We start from the raw sequence: 22,521 nt of genomic DNA on the forward strand, positions 1-22,521 counted from the left end.
AGTGTTTACATCCTTCTCTCAGCCATACACATTGTATGAAAAGAGGGCTGTGTGCATCAGCAGTGGAGGGGCTAACTCTCTGTGTGGTCCCAGTTGTGCTTTATGTCAACATCTGATCAAAGCAGCACACACACAGAAGAAAACACTGGAATATAAAACTGCACACACATGCATGCACTGGGCGTCTTTGGTTAATTCCTGGGGGTATTGAGTAAGCCTGCTTTCTTGATGTTCCCCTGATCGTTACATTTATCACATTGCATCAGTAGAAAATCCTAAATAAACCTTTTAACAGGCTTCTCCGCAGTAATGCAGTAAATAGGCTTCTTATCCTAGAGGCCAATGGGTTTATCTTGGTCTACAAAGCTCATGATGCAGACTGCTGTGGTGGGAGGTGGAGGATTGGAGCAAGTGAAATGGTTTTTAATGGGGTTGAATAGTCATAAATATACAAACGTCACCAACAGGAATTAAACTATTGTGTGCATTTTACAGATACAGCCTACATTTAGAGCAAATCTGATTCATCATGTGTTCCTCTAGTTTCTTATTTCTTAAGGAGCAGCAGGTTGACAGACAACACAACTCAAGGACACTGGGCATGCAAATTAATGGCTAAGCCAACCGTCTGCACATGCTCTATTTTTTTCTCTCCAAAAAGTCCAGTACTGTACACACAGTAACCCAAAAATTATTCTATTTTGCACTTCCTTAAATTTAATGTCATGTCAGAGGAGAAAAAACACAGACACAACATTAGTTTTGACTTTGATATTTCTTGGATTCCATTCAGGTGTAAGCCTGGTTTACTAAAGCACAGCCCTCCTTATTGTTATTCTCCCCTGTGCTTTTCTTGCAATACCAAGACAAAAAGTGCTGTTAAAAAATACATACTATAAGCTCCCCAATATGCAGAATTAAAGATAAGATAAGATATACTTTATTCATCCCAGCAGGGAAATTTAGGTGTTCCAGCAGCCAGCATACATACAAACACACAACACAACACATATATACATACATATCCCACCCATACAAAAAAACATGAGCCCACAATACAGTTTGATATATGATATATGCAACTCAGGCTAAAGTTTAAAAGTTTAAAAACTTTAACAAAACACAAAATGAATTGTATTTCGTTGGCTTTTTTGAGATACTGCTCTTTTCAGGTCACGTTACGTTATCGTTGATTCGTGAACGTCATATTTAAGTGCGGAATACCTATCACAGCCTTGAAGGCGAAGTTTACGCTTTTTGACCCTCGCGGGATCCTGTACTTTGAAATCCGGAAGCGTAGCCGCTGTCATCCAAATAAACAACAATGTAAGCAACGTTTTAATGTTATAACGCTTTAGCTGCTACTGATTATTTTTATCAATTATGTTAGCAACTGTGCAAGAGGTGTGACTTGTTGTTTTTTCAGCGTGTGAGACCGCAGTGAAACGTGAACAAAAGTTATGGGAGAAGTGAGCAGAGGCGCTGTAGCAAACTTTCCGGGTGTAGTGCCACATCGTCACAAACGTAGTCACATACCAATGTAGCTTGTTGATATGTTTCCGAAATATAACATACGCTTTTTCCAACTGGTATGGTGTTTAAACAAATATATAAATCATGTTGTTAGGCTTAGACAATTATGGGTTGGCTTAATCTCATCCATATCTTAGCCACTGTTTCCTCCTATTTCTGCAGGTTAAGACATTTTACAAGATGAAAACTGAGACTGAGACTTGTGTTTCTGTACATGACTTACTACTTTGTTTGACTCCTATGTGAATAATTACATTAATTACAAACTCTGCCTAACACTGCTTTTTGGATGTTTCACAGGGGTTGATTTTTGAGACTTATCACCAAGAGGCAGAGTCCTCAGTTTCCAAACCCTCTACCAAAGATGACTTTAAACAATTGACTGAAAGAGTCTTCAACTACACTTGAATACGTTCTTTTCAAGTCAGCCATGGCTCAGGAGGAGGATGAAGGGCTGACGGTCGATGGACCTAAGGAGGTGGACATGTTCACATCTGTACGTTGCCTGGGTTACCTGTCCAGCGTCAACCTCCTTGTTGCAGTGTGCATCGGCATGTACGCACGCTGGGAGGTGACAGACGAGCCAATGATCCTGGTCATCTTCATTCTGGGCCTCTTTGTCCTGGGGATTGCCAGCATCCTCCATTACTACTTTGCCATGGAGAAAGCCAGTCTCAGCTTGTTCCATTTGTGGTTTGGCTTTTTGATTGGCCTTCTCTGCTTCCTAAACAGCCCCGCCTTGGATTTAAACATCAAAGAAGTGGTCACTAATTATCTCCTCCTGGCCAGTGTGATCATGAAAGCAGTATGGGCTTTTACTGAGCGAATATGCAGCTCCATCCGCTACAAACCCACCTTGCTTACGTCGGCCGAGCTACTGGAGCTCCTTGGATTTGGCATTGCCAGCACTACCATGCTTCTTCAAAAATCAGCGGCCATAATAGGCTTGGTCGTGGCCCTCGGGGCTCTCATTGTGGACCTGAGGATGAAATCCCTCCTGGCTTTACCAAACCTGGCCAGTTTTGCCTTGGTTACATCCCTTGTGTTTTTTCCGGCCCTTGGAATCGCCGCTAACCCGTATGCATTAGGGTGCTACATGGGCAGGCTACTGTGTGAGCCCATGTTGGACGTGTACTTCAGCGGGCTTGGGTCCAGTGAGCGCTGGGTACCAGTGCTCTCCATGGGGAAAGTGTGGAGGAGGCTGTCGCTGCTGCCTCTCTGTCTGATGGAGCTGACTTTCTTTGTCCTGGCTGCCTTAAAGGTACATTCAGCATTTTGTGAAAATTTTACTGTGAAAAAAAATTGACATTTCCATTATGTTAGTCTTCAGGGCTTCTGTGAGACTTAATGATTTCTTGCAGTATGTAACTGTTATGAAACAGTGTTTAATAATAAAATACTGCTTACTTACATAATGAAAGGTTATGATTACTGACTCTTCTCTCCTGCCTTACATAGCTTGGCCACTTGGAGCTGTGGTATCTGGTGATTCCAGGCTTCTGCTTGTTTGGCCTCTTCTGGTCCATCTGCCACATTATTCTGGTGATCACAATATGGGGCTTCCACACCAAGCTGACTGAATGTCAGAAGGCCTGGCGTGCTCAGCGGTCCGGTAGCAGGAGTCTCAACCAAGTCATGGCCTCGAGGGGCATCCGACACTTCTGCCTTATTTCAGAGCGCCTGGTGTTCTTTAGTATGCTGTCAACAGTTGTACTGGGAGCGGTGTCCTGGCAGGTAGGGCCAAAGAATTTATTTTGAAAGGAAACAACATATCAGGATTTCACACTTTCACAGTACTTTCATTGCAAACTTTATTTCACAGTAAACTTTGTTGATTTGGATGAGCTGTTATAGCACTTTGAATCTGTATGACAAAGCCTCAGTGAACTCTGTACAGAGATGCTTGTGATGATGTGTCGTTTGTAGTTGCTCCCCAAGCTGAGGTACTTCTGCTCTCATGCGAAACCAATTTAATTAGCTCTTTAATATCCCTATCTCCTTGCATAAAGAGCAGCAATAACTTATTTAGTCTTATTAGACGTTTACCTTGTAAGAGTCTCAGGGGCTCAAGTCCTAATTTGAGATCTGCACATTGTTGATGCCAGTTGCGAATTTGAGTGTGCAGTGGGAGCTGTTGCTGTGGAGTACGAGGGAGTTAGTGTTTGAGCTTTGTTTACGTGTGATATGCATGTCTCAGTTATACAGAGTCAGACACATTGATCCACATATCTCACACAAATCATAAAGTTCTTTGTCCAGGTATACTCTGCAGCATTTAATACAGCCCTGATGAATCTGAAAGTGCCAAGAGGGGTGTTGATTCAACTCTGTTAAAAGTCCAAGGTCGAGCTGTGCTTTGGACAAACCTTCCATTGAATTTTAATGTTTATATACGGAGGTGTGTCGTCTCACTTGTTCATGTCTGATGAAGGGCTAGGGCCCTGAATGTCACATGTGGTGATAAATTCCACTCAATGTAAATTAGAGCAGCTTCTGGTGTGCAGACTTAAGTCTCCCTGTTGCCCCAGCATCCAGATTCTCCCACAGCTTTTGTTGGACTACCACAAACCCATTCTCAATCTATGAGACGTGCTTCTGGATTGCATTATATTGTAAAATCCTCCTCCATACTGCATTTTGTCTCCTTTGCTTTTTAACACTAGGTATATTCAGCCTCTTGAGAAAATAATTTGATCCATCCATATAAGGGGTCGACAACATCATAAAAGTTCGATAACTGAGTGAAGTACATTTTTCAACTCGGGCATGGCCTGGGCAGTTCAATACTTTCTGCAAACTGAAGTTTGGCTGCACTAAACCATACAGGTATTGATTCGCCTTCTAAGATACAAAGCTATGCTATGAAATCAGAGTGTATTTTTTGAGGATGCTTATATTGCATTGCACACAGTGACTCAACATTGTTGCACTGAAAGCCTCACTTTGCTCAGTAGCACCGGATGTGTATTAAGTCACTACATTGTTTCATGATTTTGTGTGCCAATATCCGTTCGAGTGCAATAATGCACTTTTTATTTGACTTTTAAGCATTTTAATCTAAAGGAAGTAAACCTCAAGTATATTAAGTTGTAGTCGTTTTTTCTATTAACTTAAGCCGACAAAGACCGTGCAGGTAATTACACAGTATAGTACACACTGTGTCAGTCCAACATGGTATAACTATTGCCACCAATCAACCAAGTGGAGAGTTAAAGTGACTGGGATTCTTTCTTTTTTTTACCCTTTTTCAGCCCTCCAATGGTCTCTTCCTCAGCGCTCTGCTGGTGGTGCTGCCTCTGGAGTCTCTGACACACGGCCTGTTCCACGAGCTGGGCGGCTGCCTGGGGGGAACCTGCGTTGGATACGCCCTGGTCATACCTACAGCTTACAACAGGTAGGAGAAGGAAAAAAAAAAAAGAGACACAGGAATTTAGTGGTGCATATGCAGATACAGGGACAAACTTGCAAAGACTCAAGCAGACAGCTTATGGATATATAGTACGACAATCACAGAGACTATTTGTGCTGGTCAGATTAAAGATGACTTAATCAGATTGTCTGAGAGCTAGGCTAATCGCTGTATGCACAGATGTAACGCTAAAGTGAGCACATTAAAACATACACTTGAATCTACGCTACTGTGATTGGCTGAATAGGAAGCAGACATCTGATTGGCTACAGACATTTCCCTGCTGAAAAAAATGCATTTGTGAATCTAACCACGGCAGGGGAGTCTCAAAAATCCCACACACAAATGCAGTGAGGTTCACAAATGAGAAACAGTTTGTAAATGCAGACTGAACAGTTTATATATAAATGTAACAAGATACAAATGTGTTTTTTAAATATATATGTATATTATATATTTGTGGATTTCTATTACATGTATACAAAACTACAAATATTTGTGTGTGCATTGAAATACATTTGTGAATCCTTCTGTGTGCATTTGTGAATATTGAGACGGAACTAACTCCATAGACAGCAGCAGAAGGCGGCAATGACAGTTTGAGCATACAGCTGATATAACTGTGTGTTGCATAAATGAGGAGACCTAACTTGTTTGTTTTGCCTGATTTTCATTAAAGAAAAACAGCCTATTTATAATTACAACAAACCAGCATGAAAAGGGTGTGCAAGGTTGATAGTTCCCTACTTGATAAACACACTGACAGTGTAACTGTTTATGGTGTAAAAGGTCGGAAGATGAGGGAATATTCTGGTCACATTTTGTCTGTTCTCCTGTCCACATAGTGATCCAAAACCTAAAACGCATTCATTCAAACATAACAAATGAAAAGACAAATTTTCAAAATGAGGCCAAGACTCAGAATATGTTGTAGTTTTGGAAGACAAAAGGACTTAATTATCTAAAAACTGCAGATGAATTTCCTGAGGACAAATCACTTACTTTATTCATAGTTTCAGCACGAGTGTCAATTTACCAAAGGAGTAATAAAATCATTAAACTCGTTCTTTTGATCGAGAAGTATTTTGCATTCCTACTGGAGGTGCTGCTGTTTACCTGCCAGTTAAGCATGGCTGTGTGTGACAGTCTATAATATAATTAAATATTCAGCTAATTACAAAGTACACAGGATAAAAAGAAAGATCCTCATTTACACAAATAAACATCCTGGTTTGACTCTGCCCCGCGTTGAAGCCTTCCTTGGCATCCCAGGCGCCGGTAAAGATGATCACTCATTCCAACTCCCTCCTCAGTTAACACAAAACCAACTGGATAAATAGGCCAATAACCATGCATAAACATGCTGCTAATGTTGGAGCCCTTAAGGGATTATTCCTTTGCTCCCTCTGCAGCATACTAAGATGTTCAGCTCGAGCAGTTAGCCAAAAGCTGCTACTATTGCCTTTCCCAGCGCTCTTTTTTAAAAAGAGAAATATACCAGATAGTTTTGATGATGCCAACACATTTTCCCCATGAGTTAAACATTATTTTTTCCATCTTCTGGAGACCCTTAGAGGTTTGGATACCTGGCTTTTTGAAGATTTCAAACTGGTGAAAATACATATCTATATATATGCCCATTTTCTGAATATTGAACTTTTAAGGTAATAGTTAGCTTTAACATTCAGAGGGGACTCCAGCTCTAGTGGAGATTAAATCTCCAGAGGAGTTTTTGAATGCAAGCTCATGTCCGATTGGAGCTGTTGACATTCTGTATGCGAGGCTGTATGTGCAGGGTCTGGAGGGAGGACTGAGAGCATGACGAGAATGCAGCGGTGTATAATCTGCAGTTTGATGGCCGGGGATCATGTTTTTTTTGTTTTTTTTTTACAATGACAAGAGCCCCACAGGGAGATTAGAGCGATTGGCGTGAGAAGAGAGGGTGCATAAGGTAAAACTTAGGGGGGTGAGGGGTGAGATATCAGGAGGGAAACACAAGGAGAGGTCTGAGGTTGTAAACAGCCGAGGAAAGGAGGGAATTGTAAAAGAAGGAAAGGAGGCTCTGAGCTCAGAGACAACTGTGGTTATAAGGGCGGGATTTTTTTTTTTCAAAGGATGAAAGATGGAGGGTAAGAGAGGAAGATGTGATGTGAATCTCAAACTACAATTTTTCAAAACATTGTTCACGCTGAAAAGATCAGATTGGTTTAGTTGAGCCTTGCAAAGGTTGCAGCATGTCAGAGAGTAGTATATCTTTATTGAAGGCTGTTTCTTCAACAATTTCTCCTCAAAATATGAAGTCTGCTACACAAAAGAATGTGAAATGTAAAAAAAAAAAAAGCCCAGGTCCAAAGTGTTTGAGTAGCTGCAAGCCTTGACTGTGTTATCATGTCGTTATTATCAGGCTGGGCTTTGTGCCACATACATCCATACACACATTTTTCTAAATCTCTTTGCCCTCAGCTATCTTTAACCTCCCTTCTCACTCACATCTGCTCGAGTCTCCTCTCTGTACCCCCTCCTGCCTCTGCATTTTCTTACTCTCCTTTCATTCTTCTGCCTCCCTTCACACCCCTTGAGGCTAATGTCATTTCCGTCAGCAGTGATCCACCACTCCTACTGCTTCCATATCCTTCTCCCCATCTCCTCTCATCCTCTGCTCTCTGTCTCCCCGCTGATGCAGACAGCTACTCCATCCCCAAGTGTCAAACCATCAACTCCTCACTCATTCATCTCTCCTTTTTCACCCCCGCCTCTGACAAGCCACCTAACTTGAAGCTCCCTCAGAGCAGTTTAAATACAGATTTACATCCCAAGGTTTTTTCTTTCTCACATCGTCTTTATTTCTCTCTCTTCCGTCCAGCCCTGATGGCCAGCCCACACTCCTACCACCTGAGCACGTGCAGCAGCTCAACCTACGCTCGACGGCAATGCTGAACAACGTGCAGCGCCTCTTTTCACACCACATGATCCAGACATTCGGCTGCGACTACTCCACCAGTGGTGTTACGCTGGAGGCTGTGCTGGCTAAGCTGCGCAACTTCCTGGAGCTGCGAACAGAAGACGGGCCCCGTCATGACACCTACCTGATTTTCTACAGTGGGCACACACACAAAGGCACGGGGGCGTGGGCTCTGGCTGGTGAGCAGTACTTTTTTTCAGTAAATGATATGCCCTCGCCCTTGAATCCCTACTCATTCATTAAATTACTATGCATGCATTTATGATGATGCTGTCTTTATTCTTATATCCCCTGACCCTCAGGGATGTCATTTAACTGTAATGTCACCGTCTTGTAACTATGTTGGTTAACCCCTTCATATACGACAGTTGCATGATTTTAAAATAAATAAAATACATGAACAAACACACTGAACAGAAACCAGACCTGCACCTACCCTCCAAAAAGACAAAAGGGGTTAGTAGCCATGGTAGTAATACAATACTTTGTTGAATTGTGGATTGTGAGGTGAATTGCGTCATTCTGTTATCTTTGTAAAGCAGGCTTCTGCTATAGTTAACGTTACTATGTCCTCAGCTCTCATCAAAGACTCTGGGGGATGATTTCCAATCATAACTCACAGCAGACAAGAAGTCTGGTCATTTAACATCAGGCTGACTTCTTTGGTACGTAGAGCAAAGAACTGTGCAAACAGAAAAAGGAGGTCAATATTCAATTCAAGGAACTTCAGTCATGTAAAAAGTAGAGCCTGACCGATAAATCGGCATGCCTATAATATCGGCCGATATTAGCTTATTCAGTGAGTTGGTATCAGCTAATTTTATAGCAGATGTGTGTCAATATTACAACATTTACCTTAAAATCCGGTGTATAAGACGCACTTTTAATATATTTTTTTTCGTCTTAGAAGTTGGCTGCGTCTTATACACCGGTGCAACCAATAGACCAGTACAAAATACTGAAACATGCGACGTCATTACCGCGGGTACAGCAGCCACTAACTGCGACCTGATGGAATTAAAAACCCAGCCCCATTCATTGTGTATTGAAAGCTGGTTGCACGCTGTGCTGGGAAATACGGCGACACAGACCAGGCTGGCTGCGTGACTTTTTTCACATATTTTCTCCCTCACGAGGTCATAATCATGCATTTAGAGAAAACAGTGGTATATTGTTCCGTAAATAAACCTTGTGGAGTGCTCTTTTTGATTGAAAGAGTCCTATATTAAAGTTAAAGAGTGACCAGCGGAGTCGGGCAGCGCGACTCGCAAGCTAGGAGTCTGTGCCTCACAACTTTCATTGCAGGCTGAGAGCTCAACTACCGTACTGTAGCTAGTAGGAGTGCAAACTCCCGAACGTGAAAACAGACAGAACTAAAAGAGCGACACAGCTGTACAGAAAATGCACACACAAACGCTGAACACAATATAAATCGTCACGCAGGAAAACCTCCAAGAGACCTTCAAAACAGGGTGTGTCTTATATACCGGTGCAATTTATATTCTGGATTTTACGGTATTCACCAGTCAAATAGCATTTTATTTGAGTTTCATTATATTAAACTAGCACTTGCTTCCTAATATAGATATCGGCCACAAAAATCCCATATCGGTCAGGCCCACAGCTCGCATGAATGACAGCACAGCACAAAAACAAACCACACACACACACACACACACACGTATCACATATCAACATCTAAATTCAAATATGAAGAGTCCTGAGTGAGTGCAACTTGTAAGCTATAACACATAATGCATGACAGGTTAGCAATAAATAATGCTAAAGATTGTAGGGTTAAAAATGAATAAACACTCAAGTTAACTTGAAGATCTTAATGATGTTGACAAAAACATTCAGAAGACACATAATGTAAACACAAAAAGGAACACAGTTTGAGCTATTGGAGAGTTTAGAGACTGCTGTGTGATGGTTTTACATCATTATTTAAGTGCTTAATGTCTGCTGTAATAACCTCCTAGCTTTACATTATCCTTAACATTAGAGGGATTGTTGATTTAGGTGCTTCAGTGATAGGCATTGTGATGTACTATTAGCCATTACATTTTCAGAGTTTTATTTGTTATAATAAAAGAAGAGGAGCAACTTCCAAGCAAAACAAGAATAATCTATTTTTGTATCAAAGTCTGTGTCGTTGCTTTTTGTCACAGCAGCTTTTTTTCTATGAAAGTGTTCCTCTAGGATGAGCTGACACAGTGATGCTAACAGACACACTGTTGCCTCAAGAAGAAAACTGTTTGTGTAAACATCAAGAAGAGATCTGTCTTCTTCAATCTTCACCTTAAAACAGCAAGTTAGGTATCAGCGAGGTAGACATCAGTTTTATCTCTTCAAAGTCAACAAACGGCCACAACAAACTGAACACAAAAGCAGTACGTTGTCGGGTTGCATTAGGTCGAAACGGTTTTCTCTTTGCAAACCGGATTTGCTCTACACTCTTAAATTTCCATTCCTCTCATTTCCCCTCCTCTCAGCCAATAAGAGTGCAATTTGCACAGATGAGACGGGTAAGCCAAAAGAGTTGAAATTGCTGTGAAGGACTCCGAGCAGGAAGTTTTGGTTCCAGTAGAGAAGATTGTGTTAAAGTTGCAGACGGGGTCTGCTGTGACAGTCGCATTCCCTCAACACAAATGAGGATCACAGCAGGTTAACACTGTCAGTTCAGGCTCTGCTGTTCGGAGAGTACTTGACACATTATCTCTGCTCACTGCTGCAAACAAGGAAAACAAAATCTCAGTTGAAAAGATAATCACTTCCTGGTCTCATCGTCCTGAAGGGACCTTTACAGCCATTGTACATATCTTGTACTTACAAAAGTGTCATATTTTCAGTCTTATTTCCATAGTTATAAAGACTGTGTTGCAGTGTTTTCCAATATTGTTTTCACTCTGCTGATCAAAGTGGAAACATGCCTGCAAATCGCTTTATTCTTACCCATGCATACACATTTTGTTGCACCATACTACCATGGATGATGATTTTAAGCCAACTGTCATAATTTGGCGAGGTACATCAGCTCTCATCTTGGTACCCTTGATCTTCCATCCCAAAAAGCAGCATCTTTGTGCAGTTTGTGTGACAGCAGCAAGACAGACATACAGACAGCTCGGCAATTGAAAGTTGACAAGTTTGATCCCTTCAAAAGCCACTCTGTCTATCAACAGTCATGTGTCCTGTCGGAATGTCCTTGAATTCAACACTGTACCAGAAGTGGCTCGATGAACACCACAGACTATCTCTAAGGGAGTTTGGTGCAGTGATTTAGCTATGTCAAAACATTACAGTAAGGTAGAAGAAAGAATGTAATCTACAAAATATCGGGGTAAGCGCTCAAACACTGAGTCTCATTCTGTCCCTTCCTTTTCCTCCATCTTTTTCATCTTCCCTCTTCTCTTGTCTGCCTCTGTGTCTTTTCTGTCACTCATGTTTCCAGGAGGGGAGAGCCTCCACCTGGCCCAGCTGCTGGAGCTCTGGAAGGAGAAGAATGCTGGCCACTTTTCCCGTCTCATCCTCGTCCTGGACACCGAGAACTCCCTCCCCTGGGTGAAGGAGATACGCAGGGTGGAGGGCGTCTACATCGCCGTGCAGGGGGCTGAGCTGTCTGTAACCAGGGTGGACCCGGAGGCCGGAGAACTCCCCTACCTCGGCGACTTCACTCACGAATGGGTCGAGTTCAACTGCAACCCAGACAGCGACACCCAATGGTCAGAAAAGGGAAGGACAGTCACGGCAGTCTACGGTGTGTCCAAACGCTGGAGCGACTACACGCTTCACCTGCCCACGGGGAGCGATGTGGCCAAGCATTGGAAGGCCAACTTTCCCAAGGCTACATATCCCATGGTGCACCTCTCCAACTGGTGCTGTGGCCTCAACCTGTTCTGGTTGTGCAGTGTGTGCTTGCGCTGCTTCAGGAGGTGTAAGCTAGCTTGGTTCCCACCAGCTGTACTGGACACTGGGCTGGGCATCAAACTAGTGCACTCATAGGAATGAGGATGGAACATTTTGATGTTGGAACTGTGTTTATTAACAATGGGGTGCAAGGTGTTTGTAGATAAGAATACAACTCTCCAATATTCATGATCAGAATAAACCCTTTTAGTAAAATGTGGCCTGGGAAAATAAATATAAAAATATATTTTTTGATGTTCTGAAAGGAGCTATCGTAAAGGTAATTGAAACATATTGAGTGCATTAAGTGGCTAATGTTTTGTTATATAGGACCAAACAACAAGGCATCAAATCATTGTAGTTATATAGGTTTATGGTATTTTTGGCCTGCGTGCGATTACGTTTTTTTTTAACATTAATTGGTCATTACTGCAATATTTTTTTACTTTGGAACGGTTTTTGATCATCTTTTGATTTTTTTGTATTCACATAGTGCCTTTAAAAATGGATTAGGGGTTATCTTTTACATAAATTCCATGTGTTTTTTGCAATATATTTTCAATACACAGCCCTGTCTTGCCTTTCATTTATATTCTAAGGATTTAGCTCACTCTCTTAACTAGACTGTGGGTGAGGAGGGGCTCGGCGTCTTCAAAAGAGTCGTTCGACATTATTGACAAAATGACTGTTGTGGGGCGGAACTCGGTGACCTTCTGGTTTCAGGATGTCCTCACAGAGATTCAAGCCTGCCGCTCTTGCTGTGGGATTTTTGCATATTGAATCAGAAGTGTTTTTATATGTTTTATTACTGGACTGAACAGAAAAGTAAGCATTGTGCCACATACTGTTTTTTTTTTGTTTTTTTTTACACAATTATTTCAAGTGAAGGAAGTAATTGTTCAGAAAAATGACATCGCTTCAAGTTGAATGGCTATGTTTTGAAAAAGCTACTTGTTATGTAAGAAGCTCTCAAGCGGTGTACCGACTATAGGAACCTATATTAAAGATCTTTTATTTCCTCGTCTGTTTGCCCTCTCTCCAACTCTGGAGTGATTCCATGCCTTAAAGTTTCTGTTTCACTTTTGATGTCTCCAATAGACACATCAATGGCTTTTTCCCTTCATGTATTGCCTCATGTGCCTGACTTGAGCTGTGGCTGACAAATGTCAAATTAAAACTTGTATGATAAACCCATGGTTGTTTGGTGTTGTATGAGAAATGTAAGGAGAGAATGCAAACACATTGGGAGTTTGATTAAATGGAAAGAGTAGAAGAGAAAATCAATAGTGGAATGAGAAAGACGTGATGGTAGACGATCCACCAGGCTCATTTAACATGGCTGGCTGCTACAGTCACTGAGCAAATACAGACTCTGCTCTGTGAAAACACTAGCATTAGCTGGCAAATATTAGGATTGTGAGTCTGAAGGAAAAGTGGGAAACAGTGAAGAAAATGGAACGATTCACGACTGTATCGCCGAGGGATTTGCTCGCGGAGCTTTCACCTCGGTGCCCGGCTGGACATGAGTCCAAAGGGCTGCTGGGTATCGCAACAGCTGTGGCCTGAAGGGCGCCATTAGGCACAAAGCAAGGTTCGGGGAGACCTTGGAAAGATGAAAGCCGACATTAGAAGCAATGTTTCATTTCTGCTTTCATCTATTACACGCAACAAAGAGAGCAAAGGAGAACAATGTCATGAACCAGAGCAACCTTTCACTGTTTATTTTTTCATTTTTTAAGGATGCTGTGAAAATCATATTGTTAGGGGCAGGTAGGAGCAATAACAGGAGTATTCACAGCAGCAATTAGTGAAAAAGAGAGAAGTATAAATGCTGTCGTGTGGGCGTTCTTTTCATTGGTGTAGCCTGCAAGCTGTTACAGCTAAAGTCAGGGACTCGTGTACATGGCGGGAATCATTTATGAGAATATTAGATTATGGGGCCGGATTCATCTCCTAAACTGGATTAGGTAATAAAAGAGCCAGCCGCCTCTGAGGCCCATTTGGATGTGCTGAGTCAGGGCCTGGCGCACACTCTCGGAAAAAAAAAAAAACACACACACATGCAAAGATACAAGCACGCACACACACACACACACACCAATTCTCTACTGCTTTTCTTCTCAGCTCCTGTTCCTCTACAGCTGAGACTCGTCTGAGGATAATTACTGCCTGTCATGGGGCGTTACCTTCGAATACAGGCAAAGTGATGTGCCTGACGCCTGCCTGCAATTTATTTTGGAAAATAAAAGTGGTTTTAATCTTAGCACAGGGACTGGAGCTGCAAATACATCAGCTGTTCTTGTTTTTATTGTTTATTCAAATCCATCTGAAGGCACAGAGGGGGCGGCAATTTTGTCTTTTGCTTTAATAAAATTTTAACTTTGATATTCTGTGTCAGTGTTTTTGCATCATTGTGTATTCATTGTTACTTTAAGAGTTTATAAGTTCTTACTATCTTCCAGTTACACACTTAAGCTGTACTAAAACCAGATATACAAATAAATGCTGAACATCCCCTTTTTCTCTTCCTTTCCCCGAACAGAAGGTGTAAACAGGTGATTCAGCAGCTTCACTGTTCCAAAATGTTGTGCCCCCCGATTTTCAAGGGGCCTGCTCGCCGTGACTCTCAGTAGGACCGACATTGAAATGTCAAAGCCATTATCTCAAATTACAAGGGCTGAGGATGCATTTAGTGGCTGTTAAACCGTGCAACACTCCTTACTATGCAGACAATCGTTTGGAAGAGGCTGCCAAGAACTGCCATCCCTTTTTACACAGTACTTTCCCTGAAACCTACAAGGTTGTCCAGTACCAAAAAGTTGATATCAGGCATTGTATTATTTGGCATTCCCATATCTAAACCCTTGCCACCAGCTGATTAGCTTAGCTTAGCATACAAATATTGGAATCAGCTGGCTATCAAAGGCATTTTGTTAGTATTTTAAGTGTTCAGGCCTTTCCTTTAAGCCTCTATGAAGTAGGTTGTCCCAGCCAAGAAATAGCCCTGCTCATATCTCCCTGTAACATCGTAATTTTTTAACAAACACTATTGCATGCAAATAATAGATTTTTGAGGTGTTGTTAAGCAGATCTATTTGGAATTCTGATGACTGGCATTCGGTTTCTGCATTGTTTTATTAACACTGAACTAATCCACCCTGAGTAACATTTATCTTACAAGACTGTTTTCATTTGCACGTAAAGGTTTCAGTATTCAGAAACTACTTTAACTTCAGGCAAAGGTTTTGATACTTTCAATACTCACTGTCCAGATAAGAATATCATCTTAAAATGTATAGATTTTTACATTCAAGGCAGAGATGTGAAGAGATTATTCACAGTACAATGATCAGAGTTTCTCTGGGCGAGGATTTACAAGCTTAATGCAGGAGAGGGGTGGGATGAGGCAGACTATAGTAGCCATGGTTATTTCACATATGCATTCGTGTGGTGTATTGCAGCCACTTGGTCTTATTGTCGTCTTGGCCTTACGAACACATAAAAGCTCCTTGCTTTCTTATCTGGATGCTAAGTTTTTAAGAAGGTGTTCGCTCATCCAACTATCTCATGAAGTAGGGGCATAGGACAACAAACTGTCACTTGAAATGAAAAAATCCAGCACACTACTCTTGCTAAGCATCATCAATTTATTAGAAAAAATGACATTTCTGTCCCTCTGAACCTTTGTCAAGTGTGTTGTCAAACAATTCCCCCACCATGATCTTAACTAGACAATGCTGCGCCTAACTCTGTGTGCTCAGGTGTGGGACATTCAGTCTAATTACAAGTGTCTCTCAATCATCAGCAGGAACATGTGCAAAGTCACTCACCCCAATATCCACATATATAAGAAGGCAAAAAGACACATCAAAAATACTAATTTGACAGGCATTAGAACAGAGACAATACACACATAATTAAATCAATCAATGAGACTCTACACACCAAAAATGACACTTTACAGGAGTTTTTAAGATATCTTAGCTAATGAATGAAAACCTCAGCCTTACAGCTCTCATTATTCATTCAAACAAGGAAAATCACATGAGATACAATGTATCTCAATGTACCATCATGTACCATCAATGTGTCGAACAACAGAACAGAACTCTTGATGCTAAAAAAAACACTGGTCCTTTTGTGACTCTTACATCCATATGGATTGCTAATTTAAAGTCATCCTTAATCAAACTGACGTGCTCTGGATATTGCCTCTTGTAATCAGCCAAATATACTTAGTATGAGCCAGATGATGCCGATACGCTTGATTCAATTAAAAGAGTAAGTCGGAGGCTAACAAGACTGTCAGCACTGTGGGATCGGAGGTTTGATAATTAGCTTTGTTGTCACAGTTGGGTTGAGATGGGACAGGGCTAGGTTGAGCTGGGCTAGTGAAACAGATGAGTTTCCTATTCTGCTTTTCACTACTGGGAGCTCAGATATCTTAGAAGTGAGGCAAAGCATGCTTACTGCTGCTCAGGGGAAATATCTTTTGATGTCACCTGGGACATGGATGGCTGAGAGTTTTCAAAAGCAATAACAGTTTTAAAGCCTTGAAGTAATGTTGAAAATAGTTCTGTACACACAGCTCTCTCTCAGCGGTGTTCAACCAGAAACCTCATATTTGATTGTGCAAGTAGGTTTATTATGACTGTGAGCCGTAATGTGTATTATAGGCCGTGTTGCATGCCGTGTTGTTTTCTTTTTTGTGAATCGGTGCGCCAGTCCCAGGAGCCGATTGGCCGATCAATTTCCTGCTCCTACCAATGGTACACTGGTACACACTCTTTACCTCTATAAGAGCAGGAAGATGACGACGCTGCGACGCGGGGGAACCCCAATTTCCTGGCTTTTCCAACCGGCCACGCCACGTTTACTTTGTTAATCCGTTCTTAGTTTGTTTTGTGTTAGAAGGGGGTTGAATGGCTAATCACTTTAACCTTGTTTTCTCATGTTTTGGTTAGTTAGGGAGGTGAGTTGGCTGTCTTTCGTTTTCCTTATTTCGTTATTTTGTTATCTTTGGACACTGATTCACCCTTATCCTTAGTTATTTATATTGTCACTAGTATATCCTAGTTTATTATCTGATTTATCCAAATAAACCACATTCTGATTGAAAGCTATAAACTGTTCTCTGTCGCTGCTTGGAAAGTAAGGAATTTCAGGGTCTCACATTTGCTATTTTGGAGACATAACTAAGAGGATTCCTTCAAAGATAAGTTGCAAACAGAAATGTACAAATGACATTGACATTTTCTGCAAAAATCAACTGTCTCAATGCCACTTTTTGTTTGTTAGATGTTTTTTTTACACTATCCAGTCTAGTCGCTTAATATGAAGCCAGAGCCTGCACCAAGTTAGCTTATAGCTTAGCATTAGAGAGGAAACCGGAGACTTGCCCTTTCCAAGATAAAATGGAATCAAATATTTTTGTGTCTAAATAAATTATTTAACAATTCTACCTTTGAAGCCTCTGATAGCACTTAGCTATCTCTGTGTATCCCTTGTGTCAAGCTAAGCTAATTGTCTTCAAGTAGCTTAACATTAATGCTAGATTGGAGTCATATCTATTTTTCATGCATTTCTTGTTAAGCAAGCTGATAAGTTGAGAACACATTAACCCAAGAAATGCTGTCAGATGAATGTTTTGCCTTTGAACTGGTTCTTTTCTTGTTTTATGCTAAGCTATGCTACCTGGGCTCCAACTTCATCTTCATCGTACAGTGAGCTCATTCTTCTCTGTTATTGTTTCATTAGCTTAATATTAGGTTACCTACTGCATGAATCTGTGTGTTATGATGTGTATATGTATTCCTCCTTGCTCTCTGCAATGTTTGAATGTCCTTAAGAAACCTTTTATGAGCTGAATTTAAAGTCAGAGAGAAAGCTGGCCCGGCTCCTTGTGCTGTGTCTTTATAGACTCTCATCCTGCCTCGAAATTCTGCTAATGCAGTGCTGATGCATGACTCACCTTAGCCTGCGCTTCCCATCTTCAGTCTGTCTTTCTGCCAGTAAGTGGGTTATGGAGCCGCAGTGGGGGTCTCTTCTCAACCATGACATAACAACACACTCAGGCAGTGACAGTAGACATACCTGTTAACTGCCTGTAACAAGGAGTCTGCTGGCTTTGAGTGCATTCTCAGGCATTGAGAAAAGGTTGAGTTGAAGGAGGATTAAGGAATGACTGCTGCACAAGATGATAGATTTACAAGAGGTCTTTTGCTCGCCTGCATGTTTATCAGAGGCTCTGTTTACTTAAGTGCTCGTAGCCAATTGTTTGTCAGGTATACCCTTGTATGTGTGTTAGGTCTGCAGTCTTTTCACATTCACTTCACACTCCCTCGCAGCAAGAAATATTCTGAGTTTATACCATGACCTTTCCCCAGACGGAGAGAAAATCCTGAAGGAGATTCGAGCAGAATTTGTACTTTGAATAATAAAAGACTACTTTTGTGAAAAGAGCTGAAGCCAAATCTGTGCCAAAGATTACTGTGTGCAGAATTCTCACTAAGGCCTCATTACTGCCACGCATATGCTAAATGTATTTATATGTGTGTATGCGCAGACTTTTCCCTTCCTTTATTCTGTGCGAGTATAGTGTCAGCAGGGCCTCCAGGGGGTCTAGTAGGAGCTCGTTTGATTGCAGCCACACAGCTGCCTCGCACTGTTAGCCAACTAGGCTCGGAGAGAAGTGAGGAAAGAGAGACAACATTTGAGGAATGTGAAGGAGGGGTGACCATGATGAACAGTGGCAAAAAAAAAAAAAGACAGTCTACCTAGCTGTAGCTTCTTTTTCAGGCTCCTTTAAGGCCTAAAAGGGAGACATATTTAAGAAACTCAGGGGTTATAAGAAAGAGGAGAGAGCAGAAAGGGTAGACAAAGATGGATGGAGGAGAGATGGAAGCAGGGGTATGCCCATGGCTTTGTCGGACGCAAGAGAACAACTGTCCCTCAGCAGTAAAACACTCGTATCCATACATTTTTCCTGTCAGATTTCTACCTGCACACAGTAATGCAGGCAACATATATGTATGCTGCAGGAAAACTGCACAGTGTTTGTCCACACAGATGGTATAGCCGGGGTTTAACTGTGGGATTTGAAGGCAGGCTGAAGCCCCCGCTCAGTTTAACTGCTGCAGTCAGAGCCTCATGCTGTTGGGCAATTGGGCAACGGCATGGAATAGCCTAATTTAGAAGCAGATGACTGGATGTCCCTGAACAGAGGGAAAATAGAGACATAGAGGCAGGGAAACATTGTGGAGACTATGAGATTTTGTGTGCATATAGGTGTTAGCTTCGACTGAGTAGAAAATACTGAAGAGAGGAAGGAAAAGATGAGAAAATACTTGTATACAGAGGCAAGGAAAACACACAATCCCGTTGTGTACAGCTGTCATGCGTCGTTCTGTGCAGTGTGGGAACATTCCAGACTCATCTGTTTTGGCTGGAGTGCGACTGCAGAGAGGAGGCTGAGAGATGGGGGTTGAAAGAGGCGGAGAAGTAGGCAGTGAGGAAGAGGAAAAGCAAGACAAAGAGACAGATGAGAGACGAAACAAAAAGACAGAAAATAGGACATGCCGTCAGGTGATGTGTTGATGCAGTTGATTCTGTTGCTTGACTTCTGGCCCAGCTGTTGCATTTGTATCAATGCTGCTTTCTCACCCAATTCACACAAGTGTTCTGCAAAACAACTATGGTTTTTGTGTGGCTTAAATAAGCTTAGGGCTAGGGTTATAGCTTTCTTATAGCAATATAGCAATATAGCTTTCTTAGTGCTAACAATCGATTTTAAAAGCCACATTAAAAATGCAAAGAAAGCTTCCAGCAGCCTCTGGCAACACAGCCCAAAAAAAGCTGATGTGGGATTTGGGTGGCACATCAGATTTTAAATGGGTCACCCCCTGGCCCCTGCCGCCCAGCAAAAATGACCTGAGCCCATCATATAGCTTACCACTATGTTTGCATGGTGCACATTTTAAACCACATGTTGCAATGCAACCAACTTGGGTATAAGCATAAAAACGTAGCCAACCGTAACTGCTGAGAATATTAAACAATGAATTGCTTACCTCGTGCAACAGGAAGATCCTCTACTGTACATAGATGTTCACTATCTTCACAGGTGAAAGGGTTGAAGTTAGAATGATCCCTTATAATGTATGAACTACATCTACACATACTGGGAATGACTCGATCGGGAGACACGCAAGTCTACGCAGTGCATGTAGATAACAAATGTTTCATCACTGGGATCTTTGTGTTTATAACCCTGGTTATTTGTCTTTATTCACATTTAAAAGAAACTGCAGTGCTGTTATTATATCTCACTGATAATCTCCTTGGCTAATTAGCATAAGAAACGGGAGAAAGTAATTTGATGAATGTGCGTTTAAATAAAATGAATGCGTTAAGACCTCCAGATTATCATATTATGCAGACATATATAAACATGGTCCCCCTATTTTTTATATGATTTAGAGTTGCTGGTATGGAAATGATAGGTTCTCCATATAGGAGGGGCAACAAATGTTATAATCTGTTTTCATTTCTTACCTCACTACATGTCTTTTTATTCTCTCTTTTCTTATGAAAGTTCTATTTGTTGGACTATTATGTGTCTTTTTTGCAAACATATAAAGAAAATAACCTCTACAAAAATGTAACACATCAGGAATACTGCATGAACATGTCCTACTGCTGCGATAACCCTTATGAGCTAACCGTCTCCTGGCTTTAACTAGCTTAATGGGCTGTTAACATATTCAAGAAATTTGTTGATTTCTCAAATTAACCTCTGCAGCTAAGAGAATAAAAAAAAATTCCAACTGCAACATGAACACCTCCTCCTATAAGTACTCCACCTTTAATTCCCTCCGCGTGCCACGGTAGAATAATCTCTTACGCCGTCTAACCGTAAATCCCTAATAAATAAATTGTGAGTATCTGTGTTCTTAAATAAAACTCACGCTGCTTTAAAGGCATGTCATGAAGTCACATCTTGAAAGATAATTACGAAAGCTTGTGTATTAATTGCCCCGCTGATCATCATGAATGAAGCATGAGACCAGTCAACCTGTTTCATCACCTGAAGGGCTCATTGCATGTTAATGTTCAAAATGTGCTACACAAATGAAGTTGGTCTGCATAATTCAATCATTTCTTATTCAAAACACTGAGGAGATTAAAACCGCACTGAAGCGGCCCTCGTGGCAGCGTTTTAACGGTGCCTTCGAGGATATAAAAACCGTTGTGTGGACAGGCGATTTCTTATTGTTTCTCTTGATAGGTCGCTTTGATTATTTTCTTCCTTGACCGTTAATCTGCTCCTGCTCTTCCTCCCACTTTCCCCGTAACCGCTGCTTCACCTTCAGTTGCTAAGCTGCTGTTTCAGGTTGAGCTGTTTTAACACCCGGCGGTTCATCATATCTGTTTAATTACCTCTACGTGGAACAGAGGAACATTAGAAATCATGACCTGATGCATATTCAATAAATCGACTGAAACAGCAAATGGAAATGGCTTCCCTGTGATGCGTATTAATGTGTGCTTTGAGAATTTCTGCAAAAAATGACCTTCAGATGCTGTATTTCTCACATCAAGCAACATAAATCCCAGAGATATTAAGAAGCCATATGCATGCTGAGGACAGCTTTGCGCGCTATGGACGGGTGCTACACCTTAATGATGTCCTGCAGCGTATGCATGCCTCTGTAGGCTGTTTTAAGGAAGTAAAGCAGTTTTGACATAATCAAAAGACCTGCCACACAAAGACTTCTTCTGCCTCAGTTACAAATCACAATGGAAGCAAATGTCACTGAGCTGTATACAGAAATGTGTCATTCTTTTCATCGACTCGTGTGAAGAGCAAGAGAGAAACAAAGATGAGGAAGAGCACCTCATGTTATAAATCCAGGGTTTATGCTTCCAATATTGTTGCAATTTTTCAGCACTTCGCTCGATATTTCATGATACGGTGCAGGGTTGTAACCTATGGCTTGCATTTAATGTCTTCTGAGGTAGGGCAGTCAGGTGAGGATTAATTAAAGCCGAGCCCCAGACCTGTAGAGGGGAAGTATCCGCTGGTTTTCTTTATTCACTCATCAATGACGTTCACTGGCGGCTAAGAGATTGAAGTTGCAACATCAGGGACCCGACTTTTATTACCTGGCAGTTCACTGCGAAAACAAAGGCACTCTATTGATTGTCTCTGAGCAGGGAAGGGGGATTTTGGAATCATGCACATGTGTGCGTCGTAGAACGCATCAACATCTTTAAGCTGGGTGTTAACAATGCAATGAAATAATCGCTTTCTTCCTCTTTTCATCATGTTTTTGTCATTGCTCTCCTTCGTGTCTGGCTTTGTGGTATCCAGCTGTGCATCGCGTGTACACCATGCATTGCGGGCGTGCATGTGCATACAGCATACGTGCACACAATCCCCCTCTGTATACACACTTCACTCGGGTGGACTGTGTGCACTTTTATTGGCTTGTGCTGCATCACAGAGAATTAACTGAATGAATAACTTGTGCTCTCGCTGTGCTAATTAAAACAGCTTGCACTCACAGTGGTAGGTCTGTAATTAATTTCTGAATGGACGCTTTCTGGACATGAGGATGTTCTGAGGACTAACAATGTCAAAAACATCCTGTGTAGTTTGGCAAAGGTACCTTTCTTAAAAGCAATTAATTAATGCCGAGCGGAACAC

At 41.5% G+C, this 22,521-nt stretch overlaps 1 protein-coding gene across 1 annotated transcript; it reads left to right on the forward strand.

Annotated features, from left to right (window-relative positions):
* The first annotated feature begins 1,841 nt into the window (after nt 1–1,841).
* tmem168a (transmembrane protein 168a) lies at nt 1,842–13,003 on the forward strand. The gene is made up of 5 exons (XM_061029378.1): nt 1,842–2,794; nt 2,992–3,267; nt 4,785–4,927; nt 7,806–8,083; nt 11,359–13,003. Exons 1-5 carry the CDS (start codon nt 1,964–1,966, stop codon nt 11,907–11,909), a joined length of 2,079 nt encoding a protein of 692 aa, XP_060885361.1. The 5' UTR covers nt 1,842–1,963; the 3' UTR covers nt 11,910–13,003.
* Nucleotides 13,004–22,521: the final 9,518 nt, after the last annotated feature.

This window comes from Labrus mixtus, chromosome 22, assembly GCF_963584025.1.
Source record: "Labrus mixtus chromosome 22, fLabMix1.1, whole genome shotgun sequence".
NCBI lineage: Eukaryota > Metazoa > Chordata > Actinopteri > Labriformes > Labridae > Labrus > Labrus mixtus.

Bases quoted from the DNA above. Each gene is read 5' to 3' on its own strand.
- tmem168a (XM_061029378.1), top strand. From the start codon at position 1,964: ATGGCTCAGGAGGAGGATGAAGGGCTGACGGTCGATGGACCTAAGGAG. The intron at 2,795-2,991 runs GTACATTCAGCA...TGCCTTACATAG, and splicing joins TTGTCCTGGCTGCCTTAAAG to CTTGGCCACTTGGAGCTGTG. The intron at 8,084-11,358 runs GTGAGCAGTACT...TCATGTTTCCAG, and splicing joins GGGGGCGTGGGCTCTGGCTG to GAGGGGAGAGCCTCCACCTG.